Raw genomic sequence first — 15,609 nt, forward strand, 5'->3', positions numbered from 1 at the left:
CCCGCCGTCTATCCTCCCGAATATCGCCTCGGATTCACTTCTCCGCACGTCCTACCTTCCAGGAAGTGGTCGCTTTTCTGAAGAGAGAGTTGTTGCTCTTCTTTTCTTCGATCTCCTGTTGAGTTTGTAGGTGTTCAGAATGGTTTGATCCCTATCCAGCTGAATTCCTGAGAGGAAACGAAATCCAGGTCTCCTACTCCTCCGCCATCTTGCTCCCCTCTCTGTTACCAGGTTTTTATCACTAAAGATATTTGGCTCAGATTCATGCTTTATCAAATTAAACTATTTACCTTTTTATTTAAAGAAAACTGAAATTTTTAGGGTGCCTGGGTGGCTCAGTCAGTTAAGTGTCTGCCTTCCCCTCAGGTCATGATCGTGGAGTCCTGGAATCAAGTCCTGCATCGGGCTCCCTGCTCAGCAGGGAGTCTGCTTCTCCCTCTCCCGCTGCCCCTCCCTCTGCTCCTTCTCTCTCTCTCTCTTTCTCTCTCTCTCTCTCAAATAAATAAATAAATAAAATCTTAAAAAAAATATTTTTTTTAGCTATCAATTTCTCCCCAATATTGTAACACTGCAATAAATCTGACTTTTTCCTTCTCCCAGATATTCCTCCATGATAGTGTCTAAATTACCTGTGGAAAAGACGTTCACCCTCTATCTTGGGCCTTTTTCAAATTAAAGGCAGGTAAGTTTAGACATACTTAGACTTTATCTGTTGTGCATATTTTCACATGGAATATGTACTATATGAGTTCAAGTAGAAAAATTATATAATCAGTCAAAACTTAGAAAATCTCCACTGGATTCATCTTATATATTCTATAGGGAGTGTAGTGGTGGCTTTACACTCAGGTTTACTCCACCTGATTTTTCCTCTGCTAACAAGGAGACTCAGCTGCAAGTAAGTTAGAATATTCTGTCCTGGTTCCACTGCATGGTATTGGAGAATAATTATCAACATGTTGTCCCAAAGAATACTGAGTTGAGCTTCTTGCTTCTCCATATTTATCATAGTCAGAGGTGTGAGGAGCAAGAATGTGGCACCTGGATGGCTCAGCCGTTAAGCACTTTTGGTGAAAAACATGTAAGCCTTTAATGTCAGTCCCTTTCAATGCAGTGAAACAGACCTTTGATATGGAAGAATACAGCCTCTCTCAGGCTACCTTGGAACAGGTGAGTTTTCTTTAAACCAGTGAGCACCATCCAGGGAGCCTTTGTGTGAATCTCTGTGCACATCGTCTTTCAGAAACACCCTGACATTTTTGTTTCCTTTTTTATTTCCTCCCTACTTAGGTATTCTCAGAACTCTCTAAAGAACAGGAGCTGGGAAGTTTTGATGATCAAGTTGATACAACAGTTAGATGGAAACTCCTCCCACAGGAAGAGGCTTAAAACCCTGAATCTCCTAACATGAGATTTTAGGTCCTACTACATTATTAGTTTCCAGAATTCTAGAACAATCTTCCAAATTACCACAGGTAACAAACACACTCAGTAGTTCTAACATTCAATAATGATTAAGAATTTAAATGGTTTTTTATGTTTTAGAATGGAAGGGAGAGGCAAAGATAGGGAAAGGTAGTGAACATTAACATAATCAGACATTATACTAATCACTAATAAGGCCTATTTTTGCTCAGTCTTAATTCAAAAATCACATAATATTAATCCAGTTTTTTTAAAAATTATTTTCAATATAGCTGAATGCTGAGCACATTTTACAAGCAAAACATTGGAGGCTGGGGTGCCTGGGTGGCTCAGTCGGTTGAGCATCTGACTCTCGGTTTTAGTTCAGAGTGTGATCTCAGGGTTGTGAGATCGAGCTCTGTGTTGGGCTCTGCGCTCAGTGGGGAGTCTGCTTAAGATTCTCTCTCTCCCTCTCCCCATCCCCACCCTGCCAGTCTCTTTCTCTCTCTCTCAAAAAACAAACAAAATATTCAGCTGGGGAAGTCCTGAAAGCATGATCAAGCTAAAGGAAAGCCTGTCCCCCTCCCCCTGCAGAACCAGCTTGAGGATCCTGTGGACTGGAAAAAAAAAAAAAAAATACTAGGAAAAACTCCAGATACTCAGCTAAGTTTTCAAAAGGATTTTCATATGTTAAAGAATACCCACAGGATACAGGAGGCCTTGCCATTTGACCTCTAGCAAAGTATTAACATTAAGGGGTTAAGACAGTGAGAGCTCCCTGGAGAAACGTCACACATATCCCACCCAGGAGTTGGGGGTGGTTAGGTTGCAGGGTGTCAGCTTGTACTTTGTCCTCAGCTAGCCTTCCACTCCCTCATCAAAAGGAATATTAAAGAAATGCCATTTATAACTCATGAGTTCAGTGGTACTCCTGCATGTATGAAATCTCGTTTAACCTATTGTTAAATCAATGATGTTATGAAAGACATCAACAAGACAATTATTAGTAAACATAAGATCCTATGTCAATCAAAAATCTATGAGTTCTGTGGCCAGAATTCTAGCACAGATTCATTGATGAAGAAACAAAAAAATACCAAAGGTTATTATTTTACAGTGGAAGCTGACATAAAGGAATCCAAAGCTTTGAAAGTTGACTCGAGGTTCTATATTCTACAACATTGCCAGAGGCCATCAGAGATCTGAGGGGGAAGCTTTACCCATTATGTTATAACCTAAGGCCCTTGTGAGCTTTTGAATGGGCCAACAGTAGGGTTTAGGTTGAGAGGCTATTCCTGTAATTTCTTTACATAAATAATCCCCTTAGCTTTTAATTTTTTCTTGTTTCTTCTAAAAATAGAACATTTTGTGATAAAATTTATGTACTTAAAATTTTACTTTATTTCAGCAAATATTTAACCACCTACCATATAACACTATGTGCTAGGTACATAATGCAACTAAAAAATGTTCATGTCTAGTGTTTGTGTTTAATAAACAATGCTGCAGACCCCATACGGTAGCTACAGATGTAGTAATGGAAGAAGGTCAAGAAAATAAGGTCAAGGATACTCAGGCCTTTTGGAATTAAAGGTCATTAGTGTCTAAATTCCATCAATGGCATTTCAAGTCTACAGGCAAACTTCCTAGAAGTTGGAATTGGAGACAGTTTACTCATCTGATTATTCTACTTTCCCATCTGACATTAGGGTTGAACTTATGTGAAATGCGTTCTGTATAAACCAGTTTATAAACATCCGTCTATAATGAAATTGTACTAGACGTGTCTTGAGATGGAAAAAATAATGTGTATGAGCAGGTTGATAGTGGTAGTGGGCATGGAAAATGGGTGCTTGGATTATAAGAATTTAGCCATGTTTCTCCTCTGCACGTGGGGACACTGGTCTATGTCTGCACCCTCTATTTGGCAGTTTCATCCCTATAACAGAGAAAAAAAGTGTCTCACCAGGCCCTGTGGCCTGGTTAACACTGTCACTGTGATGATGATACAGTACATTAGGGACACTGCAAAAAAAATGTAACATTGACCTAATCAGGTGCCAAGAGAGTCCAACAACCAACTGCTGTGCTCACAATCTAGATCCCTATATTATGTGTCCTGAATGAAAAAGATCATTGGCCAGATGAGGAGAATTGGACTGCAGAAAGACTGAACCTTACTTAGTAGAAAAGTCAGCAAAATTTTCTGAAGAAAGAAACACAACTAATTTCAGAAACAGGGAAGACCTTAAAATACTATTTAGAATTTTGTTTTAGTCACATTTGGGAGTGCTTGCTGAGTTTATGATTTTTTTCCTTTTCTAAGGACAGCTTTATCTCTTTTTGGCAGTTCACGGAGTGGGGCCTCTAGCAGCTGCACCTACATCATTGGACTCCAGACTAGCGATTACAACAGATGAGCCAGAGCGGTACCAAATCCAGGCAGGGGTCATTTGAGATCCATCCCAGAGGTCTGAGCAAGAACAGAAATGCTGACAGTTGGCATACCTCTATAGAGAGGTCCGCAAACTCTGAGATTTTGTTCTAGAGTAACGCTGGTCTAATCCCAAGAGTGGATCCTAGTCACTCTGACCACAAAATGGGCATTTGTACATGTTCTTCACCAAGCAGATAAGCAACATACAGAAGCTTATAAGAGGAAAACATGCAAAAGGAGAAGAAATAGAAAGCTAGATTTACTGCTGCAGCTAAAATTCCAGGAAACTTGTAGTTCTAATATGCTGCCAAAATTCCTAAGTTTCAGTTTACTTGAAAATTTTCTTTATCTAGAAAGTGACTTGTGAACACATACTTTGTTTTGCCTCAATAAAGCTTTGATATAGTCCTAGATAGCCAAACCTCCCATATCCACAAACTTTCTGGACACAGAGAGTCAGCTCTCTACCATGTACTTGAAAGTATAATCTGGGAGCCAATGGACAAAATAAAGTTGGCAAGAAAGAAGAGGCATCTACCATCTCCACTTAGGAGTCCACAACCTTTCAAGAGAAAAGCTTACCTTTGCCAATAGCCACTCCCATATATACACCATCAATGCCTGACCCTCTCACCCTTCATCATAATTTCCTGGCAAAACCTCAATCTTGGTTAAACCTGTTTTAAGAGATGAACATTGGTAAAAAATACATATGAACAAAATAACTAGTCTCACTTTAAATGAATGCCACTGCCTGTCTTCAAGCCTTGATCCTGCCTGGCAACTGCACTGCATTCCCCTCATCTATTCACTCTTTCACCCGATTGGATGATTAAATTACTTAGCCACATCTTCCTGCTTCTCAGGCTCTAACATCTCTCCTCTTTCACTCTCAGCAGGAGACCTTGGTTCCCACTTGACTGTGAAAATGGAAGCAATTAGAAGAGTGTTTTCACAACCTGAGCAACCAACCAGGTTTCAGTGCCCCCATATACTCTTTCTTCCTATTAGTATGAATGAACAGCATTCCTATATAAAGCTAGTATTCACATCTGTGTATGTGAACCTTGTCTCCCCCTTCTCCTGTTCATGAACATACACTGTCAAATGCCTGCCCCCATCTGCATTTTCTTTAAAATTATAGCTCATAAGGACAGCTTTTTAAGTGAAATGGGAGGATTTCTAGTGACTGAGAGTTGAGAAGGACTGTGATCCAGATAACTTTGGACCCCCACAACAAACTCTAAGGAAAACAATGGCTTAGTACCCATGTGAAAATCCCTAGGATTCTCTGCTCCCATGCCCACTCTGTCTCTGTTCTTTTCTTTTTTCTCTTCTTTTCTTTTTTTGTCCTTGTTCTTAACTAACAATTAAAACTGCAAAATCATAACAGATGAAAAGATAAAGATGGTGTATACACACACACACAGACACACACAGGAATATTATGCTGCCATAAAAAATGAAATCTTGCCATTTGCAATGATGTGGATGGAACTAGAGGGTATTATGCTAAGCTAAATAAGTCAATCAGAGAAAAGACACAAGTATCATATGATCTCACTGATAAGAGGAATTTGAGAAACAAGACAGAGGATCATAGGAGAAAGGAGGGAAAAATGAAACAAGATGAAACCAGAGAGGGAGACAAACCATAGGAGACTCTTAATCTCAGGAAACAAACTGAGGGTTGCTGGAGTGGAGGGGGTGGGATGGGGTGGCTGGGTGATGGACATTGGGGAGGGTATGTGCTATGGTGAGTGCTGTGAATTGTGTAAGACTGATGAATCAACACTTGTACCCCTGAAACAAAAAATACATTATATGTTAATAAAAAATTAAAAAATAATAAAAAATAAAGAAGTGAAAAAAACCCCCAAAACAAAAAATAAACTCTGCAAAATCATAGATACCTCGAGGTGTCTGGGTGGCTCAGTCAGTTAATCATCTGACTCTTGGTTGTGGCTCAGGTCATGATCTCAGGGTCATGAGATCAAGCCCTGAGATGGGCTCTGTGCTCAGTGCAGAGTCTGCTTGAATTCTCTTCCTCTCCTTCTGTCCCTCCCCTGGCTCATGCACATATTCTCTCAAATAAACAAGATCTTAAAAAAATCATAGATACCTCTAAGGTTCCATTCACAGAGACTGAAGAAATGTATAGGCTGGTGGGAGGTTATGCCTCCTCTCCCACAAAATATTGTTTACTGTCAATAAATAATTAGTACTGACAATTTATTTATCAAACACTTCTGAGACTCAACTCTTGCTGTTTTTTAAAAATTATTTTTTTAAGATTTTATTTATTCATTTGAAAGAGAGCACAGAGGGAGAGTGAGAGGGAGAAGCAGACTCCCTGCCGAGCAGGGAGCCCAATGTGGGACTTGATCCCAGGACTCAGGGATCATGACCCGAGCTGAAGTCAGACACCCAGCTGACTGAGCCATCCAGGCACCCCTAAAAATTATTCTTAACTGAAGTACAACTTTTAGTTTTCTTTCAGCCTTGTTGTGTAAGAGGTGAATTCTTTCTGAGGAGATCTTTATTCCATGAACATTTAACTGGATATAGAATTTGAGGTTTACTGTTTATTTTGTCTCAGCCCTTTGACAAAATTATTCAGTTGTTTATGACATTCTTTGGCTAACTGTTGAACCTTAGTTGATAACTTATCTTTCCTGTTTTTTTTGTTTTTTAGTATTTCCCTCTCTCCACTCTCCTTCTCTCTCATGTTTTGAAAGCTCACCACAAAAAAAGTTAGTTGTTGGATTTTTGTTTTGAACTCTGCACAGGACACATTCTCTCTCTCTCTTTTTAATCTGAGGGCTCATATCTTTAATTCTGGAAAATTTTCATCCATCTTATTTTTGAAAATTCCTCTTATTTATTCCTTTTCTTTTCCATATTATAAAATGCCTATTAGATATGTGCTGGACACCTCATTCTGTCTTTCATGTCTTTTAATTTGTCTTTAATATTTTTCCATCTTGTTCTCTCTTTGCACTAAATTTTATATAATTTCTTCAGTTATATTTCTGGTTTATTAATTTTTTCCTCAGCTGTGCTAATCTGCTATAAAACTTATCCATTAAATTTTTTTTGAAAAAAATTTTTATTAACATATAATGTATTTTTTGTTTCAGGGGGTACAGGTCTGTGATTCATCAGTCTTACACAATTCACAGCGCTCATCATAGCACATACCCTCCCCAATGTCCATCACCCAGCCACCCCATCCCTCCCACCCCCCTCCACTCCAGCAACCCTCAGTTTGTTTCCTGAGATTAAGAGTCTCCTATGGTTTGTCTCCCTCTCTGGTTTCATTTTGTTTCATTTTTCCCTCCCTTCTCCTATGATCCTCTGTCTTGTTTCTCAAATTCCTCTTATCAGTGAGATCATATGATACTCGCGTCTTTCTCCGACTGACTTATTTCACTTAGCATAATACCCTCTAGTTCCATCCACATTGTTGCAAATGGCAAGATCTCATTCCTTTTGATGGCTGCATAATATTCCATTGTATATATATACCACATCCTCTTTATCCATTCATCTGTTGATGGACATCTAGGCTCTTTCCATAGTTTGGCTATTGTGGACATTGCTGCTATAAACATTGGGGTGCATATGCCCCTTTGGATCACTACATTTGTATCTTTGGGGTAAATACCCAGTAGTGCAATTGCTGGGTCGTAGGGTAGCTCTATTTTCAACTTTTTGAGAAACCTCCATACTGTTTATCCACTAAATTTCTAATCTTAACTATTATTAGTCCCTTTAAATATCTATGAGCTCTAATGGGTTATTTTCCTATTAGTCTTCCTTGTCAGTGCTTCCTGTTTTAACTAACTTATATTACTTCTTAATACTAATAGTCTCATTTTGTTCGCCTGCTGATTCTCTTTCATGATGGGAATTTTTTTAAAAGATTTTATTTATTTGAGAGAGAGAGCACAAGAGAGCACAAGTAGGGGGAGGGGCAGAGGGAGAAGCAGACTTCCTGGCTGAGCAGGGAGACTAACAGGGGGCTCAATCCCAGGACCCTGGAATCAGGACCTTAGCTGAAGGCAGATGCTTAGCTGACTGAGCCACCCAGGTGCCCCATTTCATGGTGGACTTTGATTATGAGTTTAGCTGCTGGGAGGAATATGTCTTTAACTCTGTTGTCTTGTGCCCTGCATCCTGAGCATATCTGTGTAGAATGGTTTGCATCTTCTTTGTGGGGATCCAGATTAATAGTAATTGTAAGAGGAGGAGGAAGAAAAGGGGAAGGAGGAAGAAGAATAGGAGGAGTAGGATTATCAGCAACAAGTAACATTTTTTGAGTTTTTATGATTTTCCAGGCATTGTTTTGTGAACTTTATTTATATTAATGGATTTAATCTCCACAGTAACCATACATACATATACAATTATATCTCCATTTTAAGGTGGGGAGTTTTAAATAGATTGTGCAAAGTCATGCAGCTAATACATGGCAGAGCTAGAATTCAAACCCAAGTCTGGCTCCAGATTGCAACTAACTGCTATGATATTTGCTGTGTTTCTAGACATGTTACTATGCTGGGAGAAGAAATTAAGATCCTTCTCCTATGTCCTGTATCTGTCATGTTCTACATATGCTTGGGCTTTTCATTTTCTATGGAGGATATATATTTTTTAACCCAGAGATTGGGCAAAGAATACACATCCTTACCCTTCCTTGGGGTAGTCAGTGGTTTTACTAGTTTCTATTCCTAGCACTGAGCAGTCCTGTGAATCTTCTGGATTCATGCAGAGATATGAAATCCAGCTTCATAACCCATCAAGTCTAGGTCACAATGTTATTGAAACACCTCTTTGGACAGTTGGATTGCTGACATACCATTCATAGTTCTGGCTTTAATTTCTCTTTTCATTTTTAATACCTGAGGATGTTCCTTCCTTTCTCTTTATTTCTTCCATTGATTCTTGGTTTCTTTTCTTTACTGTTTTATTTCTTTTTAAGATTTGGTTATATATTTGAACTTCTTTTTTTTTTTTTTGATATATTTTATCCACCATTTCAATGTACTTCTAGATAGAGTTTGGGTGGGTACTTCATTGTATTAGGTTACCGTTTATGGGGAATCTTCAGACTTAAATAAAGAAAATGACCTCCCAAGTAAAAACAAGTCAGAGTAAGGGGCGCCTGGGTGGCTCAGCTGGTTAAGTGACTGCCTTCGGCTCAGGTCATGATCCTGGAGTCCCGGGATCGAGTCCCGCATCGGGCTCCCTGCTCGGCGGGGGGTCTGCTTCTGCCCTCTTCCCTCTCGTGCTCTCTGTCTCTCTCTCTCAAATAAATAAATAAAATCTTTAAAAAAAAAAAAACAAGTCAGAGTAAATAAGTCAAGAAAGAGGAACAAAAAGCCTATATAAGAAACAATGCTAAGAAGTAAAACTAATAAAATGTAATCTAAATAATTATTGATATTGTAGTTGTGAATTTTAATGCAGTTGTAAGCAAAGTGAAAATGCCTAAGATAGATTTCTAAAATGGAGTACATAGGGTCTAAAACAACAACAAAATTAATAAAAACCTGAACTATGTTCCAGGTGATTTAAAAGAAGCAGAATTTTTGTTTGGATCATTAACCTATTATTGATACAAAATTTTAACAGTGTTTCTGACCTTCCCCCCGCCCCCCGCCATGAGACCTTTAGGACATCTTTATTACCTTTGCTTTTTGCCAATTTTTAATGTAAAAGACATGTAATATTTCACTGTTGACTCTTTAAAAATAGAACTAATTACCAAGGAGAGAAACATACATATGTAATACCATGGCTTAATTTTTTAAAAATTATCTTTTTCTTTTCCAGAACAACTCTCAGCTTTATGATTATTAACATCTGTGGTTTGGGAGCCATGTCAAATATTTGAGATTTCCCAATTCATGGACTTTGGCTTCCTGTTTTGCCATTTACTTTGGCAGGTCAAGAAAAGTTTGCAATTCTTTACAGAGAGAGATAGACTATGCAATGGGAGTTGAATAAATTTTATTTTTTTCCCAGGCTTCATGCACAAAAAATTGACCTGAGTCTTTTTATATAGTTTTTTAGTCCTTGGCAATCTGCTTACTTTTATCTTGTTTATACGCCTTTTGAAATTCTGCATCCCCTATGAACAGAACAGAGAAAGGAATTTGTTCATAATTATTCATTTGTCCAAATTAAGTGTTTCTGTGAGGCAGACTATGGGTTGCTTAGCTTTATCAGGAAAAAAAAAATTCAGCTTCAGCACATTCTGCCCATTCAGTACCAATTAGTCAAATAGATCATTGGCAGTTGTGTTTAGGCGTTAGTAGTGAAAAAAAATAGCTAAAGATTTCTCATACACATTTAACTACTTTGTTTGGTTAGTGATTGTTTTTACTTGTTTATTGCAGTTTCCCCATCTTGGTCTCATCATGTCCGACAGGCTAGTCCCATTTTCCTTGTTTACCATTTTACCCCTTATCCCTGAAGTTGAAAGGCCAAGTGCACAAACACAGGGTTTGTTTTATTCCCAACCAACCACTGAACCATCATTTCCCTACCAATAATTGGCTTAGGGAAGAAAAGGCAGAAAACAAAACAAGTTCATCATGTGCAGCTTGATCTGACTACACCCCCTTTCAGAAAGCAGCCTGGGTTAGGCGCCCATTTAAGGAATAAATGAAGAAGTAGCAATAAGGAAATTTTAATTGTTGCTGTACACAAAAAGAGAACTGTACGTTGACAGTGTTTCCAGAGTACTTTCCTAATTTTTCTGACAGTAAGTAATGCTCCGTTTTGTTGTGCTATGCCAAGTATGTGGGTGGACACTGCTAAAAATCATCTATTTTTCAGATGTTTCTAAATACTCATATGTATTATATTGAAGACCTAATGACAAACTTTTTCTTTTTATTCCCAACCAACTTTTATTGTGTAAGTACAACAGTAGAATATAGGAAAGTAGTAAAATTTGCTTCTGTACTAGCTGAGGGAGAATTGTCTGAATATTTTGTTATGCAAATAGAAAATAATTTAATTCTGAGATTAGAAAAACTGAAAAAAAATTTCTCGGCTTATTTGCAAACATTTGGGCAAAATTACTTTCCATGTGATGTCTTTTTCTTTCTTTCTTTCTTTCTCTTTCTTCCTTCCTTCCTTCCTTCCTTTCTTTCTCTCTTTCTCTCTTTCTCTCTGTCTCTCTATCTCTATCTCTCTCTCCTTACTTGGTAGTTTGTTCCCTCAGTTATTCAGGGACTTCTGAATTCAGAAAATTGAGATGAGTTGTTTTTTTTGTCTGTGTGTCACAATCAGGTTTCAGCTAGTCTGAGTTTGGATTCAGCAAGCTGAGCCTAAAGCTGTTCAGCTTAATCTGGAAGGTAATACTATAGGAAAACAGTTCATTGGGGTTACATCTAATGGACATAATTAATTATTCAAATGAATTTAACTAATCAGAATTTTGATTAACTTGATTGGCTCTGGCATTTCTATTTAAATGCAAAAAACAAAAAATTATTATTAATCAGATGAGATATAATTCAATTACTCTATTCATATAGTTGAGTTTCTGTTATAAAAGGTAAGAAAATGTGAAATATCTTACAGGTTCTAAAATCTAATGATATCTTTTCCATTGTTATACTCTGTATTTCTGTAAAATTGTGATACTGGCTACTAACTCCCCACCATTACCCACTCTCCCAAATAGCTTACTATGAGTATATTTGATGTAAAATTTTGCAGGCATGTGTTATTAAAATAATATTTTAAATACATTTTTTGTTGTTCTTAAAGGTAGGAAATATTTTCCCCCAAAATATGATCAAGATTTTTCTTTTCTCCCCTACTTCCCAGGGTTTTTCTTATTACACTTATTTTTCTAGTTTATGTTCCACCTTGTTTCCTTTTCCTTGTTTCTTAATGGCAGGCTAAATGCATATGAAACAGAAAAGTGTGTATCAGCAAACTCAAGCGCTTCTGTGCAAGAATTTTCTTCAGAAATGGAGAATGAAAAGAGAGAGCTTATTGGTATGTTTGAAAGTCTGCCTCTTTCTGCAGTTCACATCATTCTATTTTACTGCCTAATGATGCTCTTAGTTTATATTTTAAGTAGCAGACTGGATTTATTGATTTTGAGGTTGCCTCCCATTGTACATGTTGAACCAAGAGACTCATAACAGTCCATGACACGTAATGTAGAATTGCAAAAGACTAAAAATATTACTCATTTTTTTTTAAAGAGAGTAAGTGAAAATTCAATTGTATGGTAAATTGTAGCAACTTTTAAAGCTGCTACCATATGTAATAAAATTAGAGTAAAGAAATAATAAAAAGGATGCCTGGCAGAGCGACGTTTTAATTTGGGGGACTTATTTTCAAAGCCGTGAATTTTATACACAGAGATTATTTCCAAGAATTATAACCAAGTAATACCATTGATGGTCAGTTTGCATTAGGTAGGTAAGCTTTCTACAGGAAATAACCCCAAATCTCAGGGGCTGAACTCAGCAAAGATTTATTTTTCATTATACTCACAGTCTAAATAAGGTTGGCTGTGAAACTGAAATAGGTCTGGTAGGTGAAGGAATCTCCTCCACACAACCATTCAGGGACCCAGCCTTCTTAATCTAGGGACTCTCTCATCTCCCTAGGCCTTGGAGACCTCCCCGGGATCCCCTGCATCCAGTCAAACTATCAGGAAGTACAGGGGGATCTCGGTTGTTTGAGTGTCTGACTCTTGATTTCGGTTCAGGTCATGATCCTCAGGATTGAGTCCCGCAGCCGGCTCTGTGCTCAGCGGGGAATCTGCTTGAGGGTCTGTCTCTCTCCCACTCTCCATCTGCCCCTTCCCACCCCCATGCTCTCCTCTCTAAAATAAATAAATAAATCTTAAAAAAAAAAAGATCAGGAAGTACAGGGACTGAGAATATAGAAGGTTGTGCACGGTTTCACAAGCCAGGCCTTGAATGGGTATATAGCATTTCTGCTCCCATCCCATTAGCTAGAACTCAATCACTTGGTCCTATTTAATTTTCAGAGGCTGGGAGTGTTGTCTAGCATTGTGCTAAGCAGGAAGAGATTACTGATAATTGGTGAACCACTAGGCAGTCTCTACCAGTTAGTTCCTTTTCATGTTGTTTGATTTCCAATACAAGAATGTGACAACTGACAAAAATGTTGCTATTTGCCATCATGAACTCTGTCTGGGATAGTCTGTGTCTTATGAAGTCAGATGCCCATGCATAAGAATTGTCATCCTATTAGTCACCCTGTTAGTTTCTATGATGGCTTCTGCAGTAGTTCATGAGAGTGATCAAGACTGAGAGCAAAAAGAAGCCTACCCTGTGGCAAAATTGGAATTTGTCTTCAATGGTTCTTTGGTATTGACTGAACTTTTTAAGGGAATATAATCTAAATTCATTCTTTTTTCCCCTGTTATAGGAATGGGCACTCCCAATACTTCTGGGCCTGTACATGGGACTATTTTCACATTTCAGAGAAAACACGTATTTTCCTGAATTGCCTCCTCAAGATCTGGGAAAGGCAGATCATGTTAATAACTCTATAGCTATTGTATATACACCTATCTCTGATCTAACCCAGCAGATAATGAATAAAACAGCATTTGCTTTTTTGAAAGGTAGGTGTACTAATGGCGATAAAGAATTGCTGTTACTATTTTATATCTTTTTGATACAACGTAGACATGTTTAATTTGAACTTACAGTGAACTATTATGCTAATTATTTAGGTATCATGACAGCTTATAAATTTAGTTAGCTTTTTCTTTCCCTCATAACAAGTAGCCTTTTAAATCCTTTCAGCTTGATGGGGGTCCAGTTTAGGGAGGGCTACATTTCTACTGGAATTTACCTAAAACAATAAATTTATTATTTCGGATTTGTAGCATAGTGTTTAGGAGAATATGTCACTTGTGGGTGCAGATGTTCTTAACGTGGAAATACAGTGATTAAGATTGATAACTCAGGAAAAATAATCTAAATAAAAGAAATGAAGTCATGGTTATTAAACAGTAATTTCAGAACCATGAAAAGTAAGGATGGATAATCTAAAGATATCCTGTCTGTATATGGTATACTTTGTAAACATCTTTAGAGACTTTCATTCTAAATGAAGTCACAGTGCAACTGAGATAACTAAGGTAAAATGTGTATTTCACTCATGGGAAAGGTGGGTGCAGTTTGGCTGTCTGCTCTCTAATCCTCAATTTCTAATAGGTGACATTCATGAGTTAGAGTCACTTTGCGATCTTAGTTTCCTCACAAGGCAAAGATCAGATGAGGTGTCTTTGCTTCAGTAAATCTGACATCTGGAATCCCTTGACTATATAATAACTACTCCAATTACCTCTATTTTTGTATCCCAATTCTCTTACGCATACTTACCCTAGCATAATATTTTTATATACCTGAAACTTGCCATAATACTTACCATTACTAAAAGAAAACACTAAATTCTCATGCAAGTCTCCTGATTCTATAATCTAAAACATTAAAAAAAATTTCCCTCCTTGTCTTTTGGGTTCAGTTTAATTTAAATGGAAAATGATTTTAGTTTAATTCCAGTGAAAAATATATGATGACACAGTTGGATATCACATTCCATTGTGGTGAAACTCTGTATAATCCTGCATGTCTATTTTTACTTTGTCATTTACAGAAAGAAGGATCATTGGAGTACCGAATCAAAAATCCATGGATAAAATACTTCTAGACAATATCACAGGCATTGTGGGAATTGTCTTTAATGACACTTTCTCTTATAAGTTAAAATTTTTTCAGGGATATCACATTCCATTTTTGAAGGAAGATCTTTTCGCAGGTGATTTTGCATATAAAATATCGTGGCATTTTTCGTGTTTTTAACATAAGGGATAGGTCAGGATGGGCAACAGAGATGCTTTTGATAGAACATGAGAAAATAGAGAAAGCACATTTTATTGCTAAACTTATTCCAAGGTCAATCATTTATTCCCACCAGAAGATGATTCTTAAAACATTATCGAGTCACCCAACAGATGTAAAGTGAATGCGCAGGTGAATGTTGCAGAGGATACTGAGAGTGATCAAGACTGAGAGGTCCTAGCGTCAGCTGAGGTTCCAGGTTAGCGGGAAAGGCAGACATTGAACAGTTAATGACAAGTGCAAGGAAAGGTGCTGAGGGTGGGAGAATTTGACCAGGGGTTCCTAATAGGCTGTGGGATTAGAGAAGCCCTACCTGGCAAAGTGAGGTTTAAACTAACAAGAAGGAGTAGCACAGGGGGGTGGGGTGGTGCTAAAGGCATTATATTTCAGAGAGAGGAAGGGCAAGTGTAAAGGTCCTGGGGTGACAACAGTCATCTTTTAGTATATATGGGAGAAGAGCAGTTTAGCTGAACAGTGAACATGGGGAGGAATGAGGCTGAAGTTACCCCAGGGCTAGATCCTTTGATGTCCTACACACCTAGGGTGATGGAGGGCTGTGGAGGTACTTTAATCAGGGCGGAGAAGTGAATAGACTCCCAAGCTTAAGGGAGTTCTCTGGATATAGCCCAGAGAGTGGATTGCAGAGGGGTCAGGGAGAACGCAGGGAAACATACCAGGGAGCCTATGGTGGCTTGGACCAGAGTGGAGGCAGCTGAGGAGAGGGAATGGGTTTGAAGACCTTTTAGGAAGCACAATTGATATGACTAAGAATTGGTTCTTTTCCATTCATTTACTGAGTGTCTACTATGTGTCCTGCACTGTTCTGGCCCTGGGGAAGGACATGAGCAA

The 15,609-nt window shown here is 38.0% G+C and overlaps 1 protein-coding gene across 1 annotated transcript in view; it reads left to right on the forward strand.

Moving 5' to 3' along the window:
- The first annotated feature begins 1,093 nt into the window (after window positions 1-1,093).
- LOC102734555 (ATP-binding cassette sub-family A member 9-like) overlaps window positions 1,094-15,609 on the forward strand; it is a 135,095-nt gene continuing 120,579 nt past the window's right edge. The window contains exons 1-6 of the mRNA XM_081804614.1: window positions 1,094-1,170; window positions 1,291-1,475; window positions 3,755-3,924; window positions 11,763-11,863; window positions 13,277-13,475; window positions 14,516-14,677. Coding sequence (XP_081660740.1) covers window positions 11,768-11,863; window positions 13,277-13,475; window positions 14,516-14,677 — 457 coding nt within the window. The 5' untranslated portion in view covers window positions 1,094-1,170; window positions 1,291-1,475; window positions 3,755-3,924; window positions 11,763-11,767. The remainder of the gene's footprint in view (window positions 1,171-1,290; window positions 1,476-3,754; window positions 3,925-11,762; window positions 11,864-13,276; window positions 13,476-14,515; window positions 14,678-15,609) is intronic.

The sequence above is a fragment of the Leptonychotes weddellii genome, chromosome 15 (assembly GCF_054177405.1).
Source record: "Leptonychotes weddellii isolate Sample4059 chromosome 15, ASM5417740v2, whole genome shotgun sequence".
Lineage (NCBI taxonomy): Eukaryota > Metazoa > Chordata > Mammalia > Carnivora > Phocidae > Leptonychotes > Leptonychotes weddellii.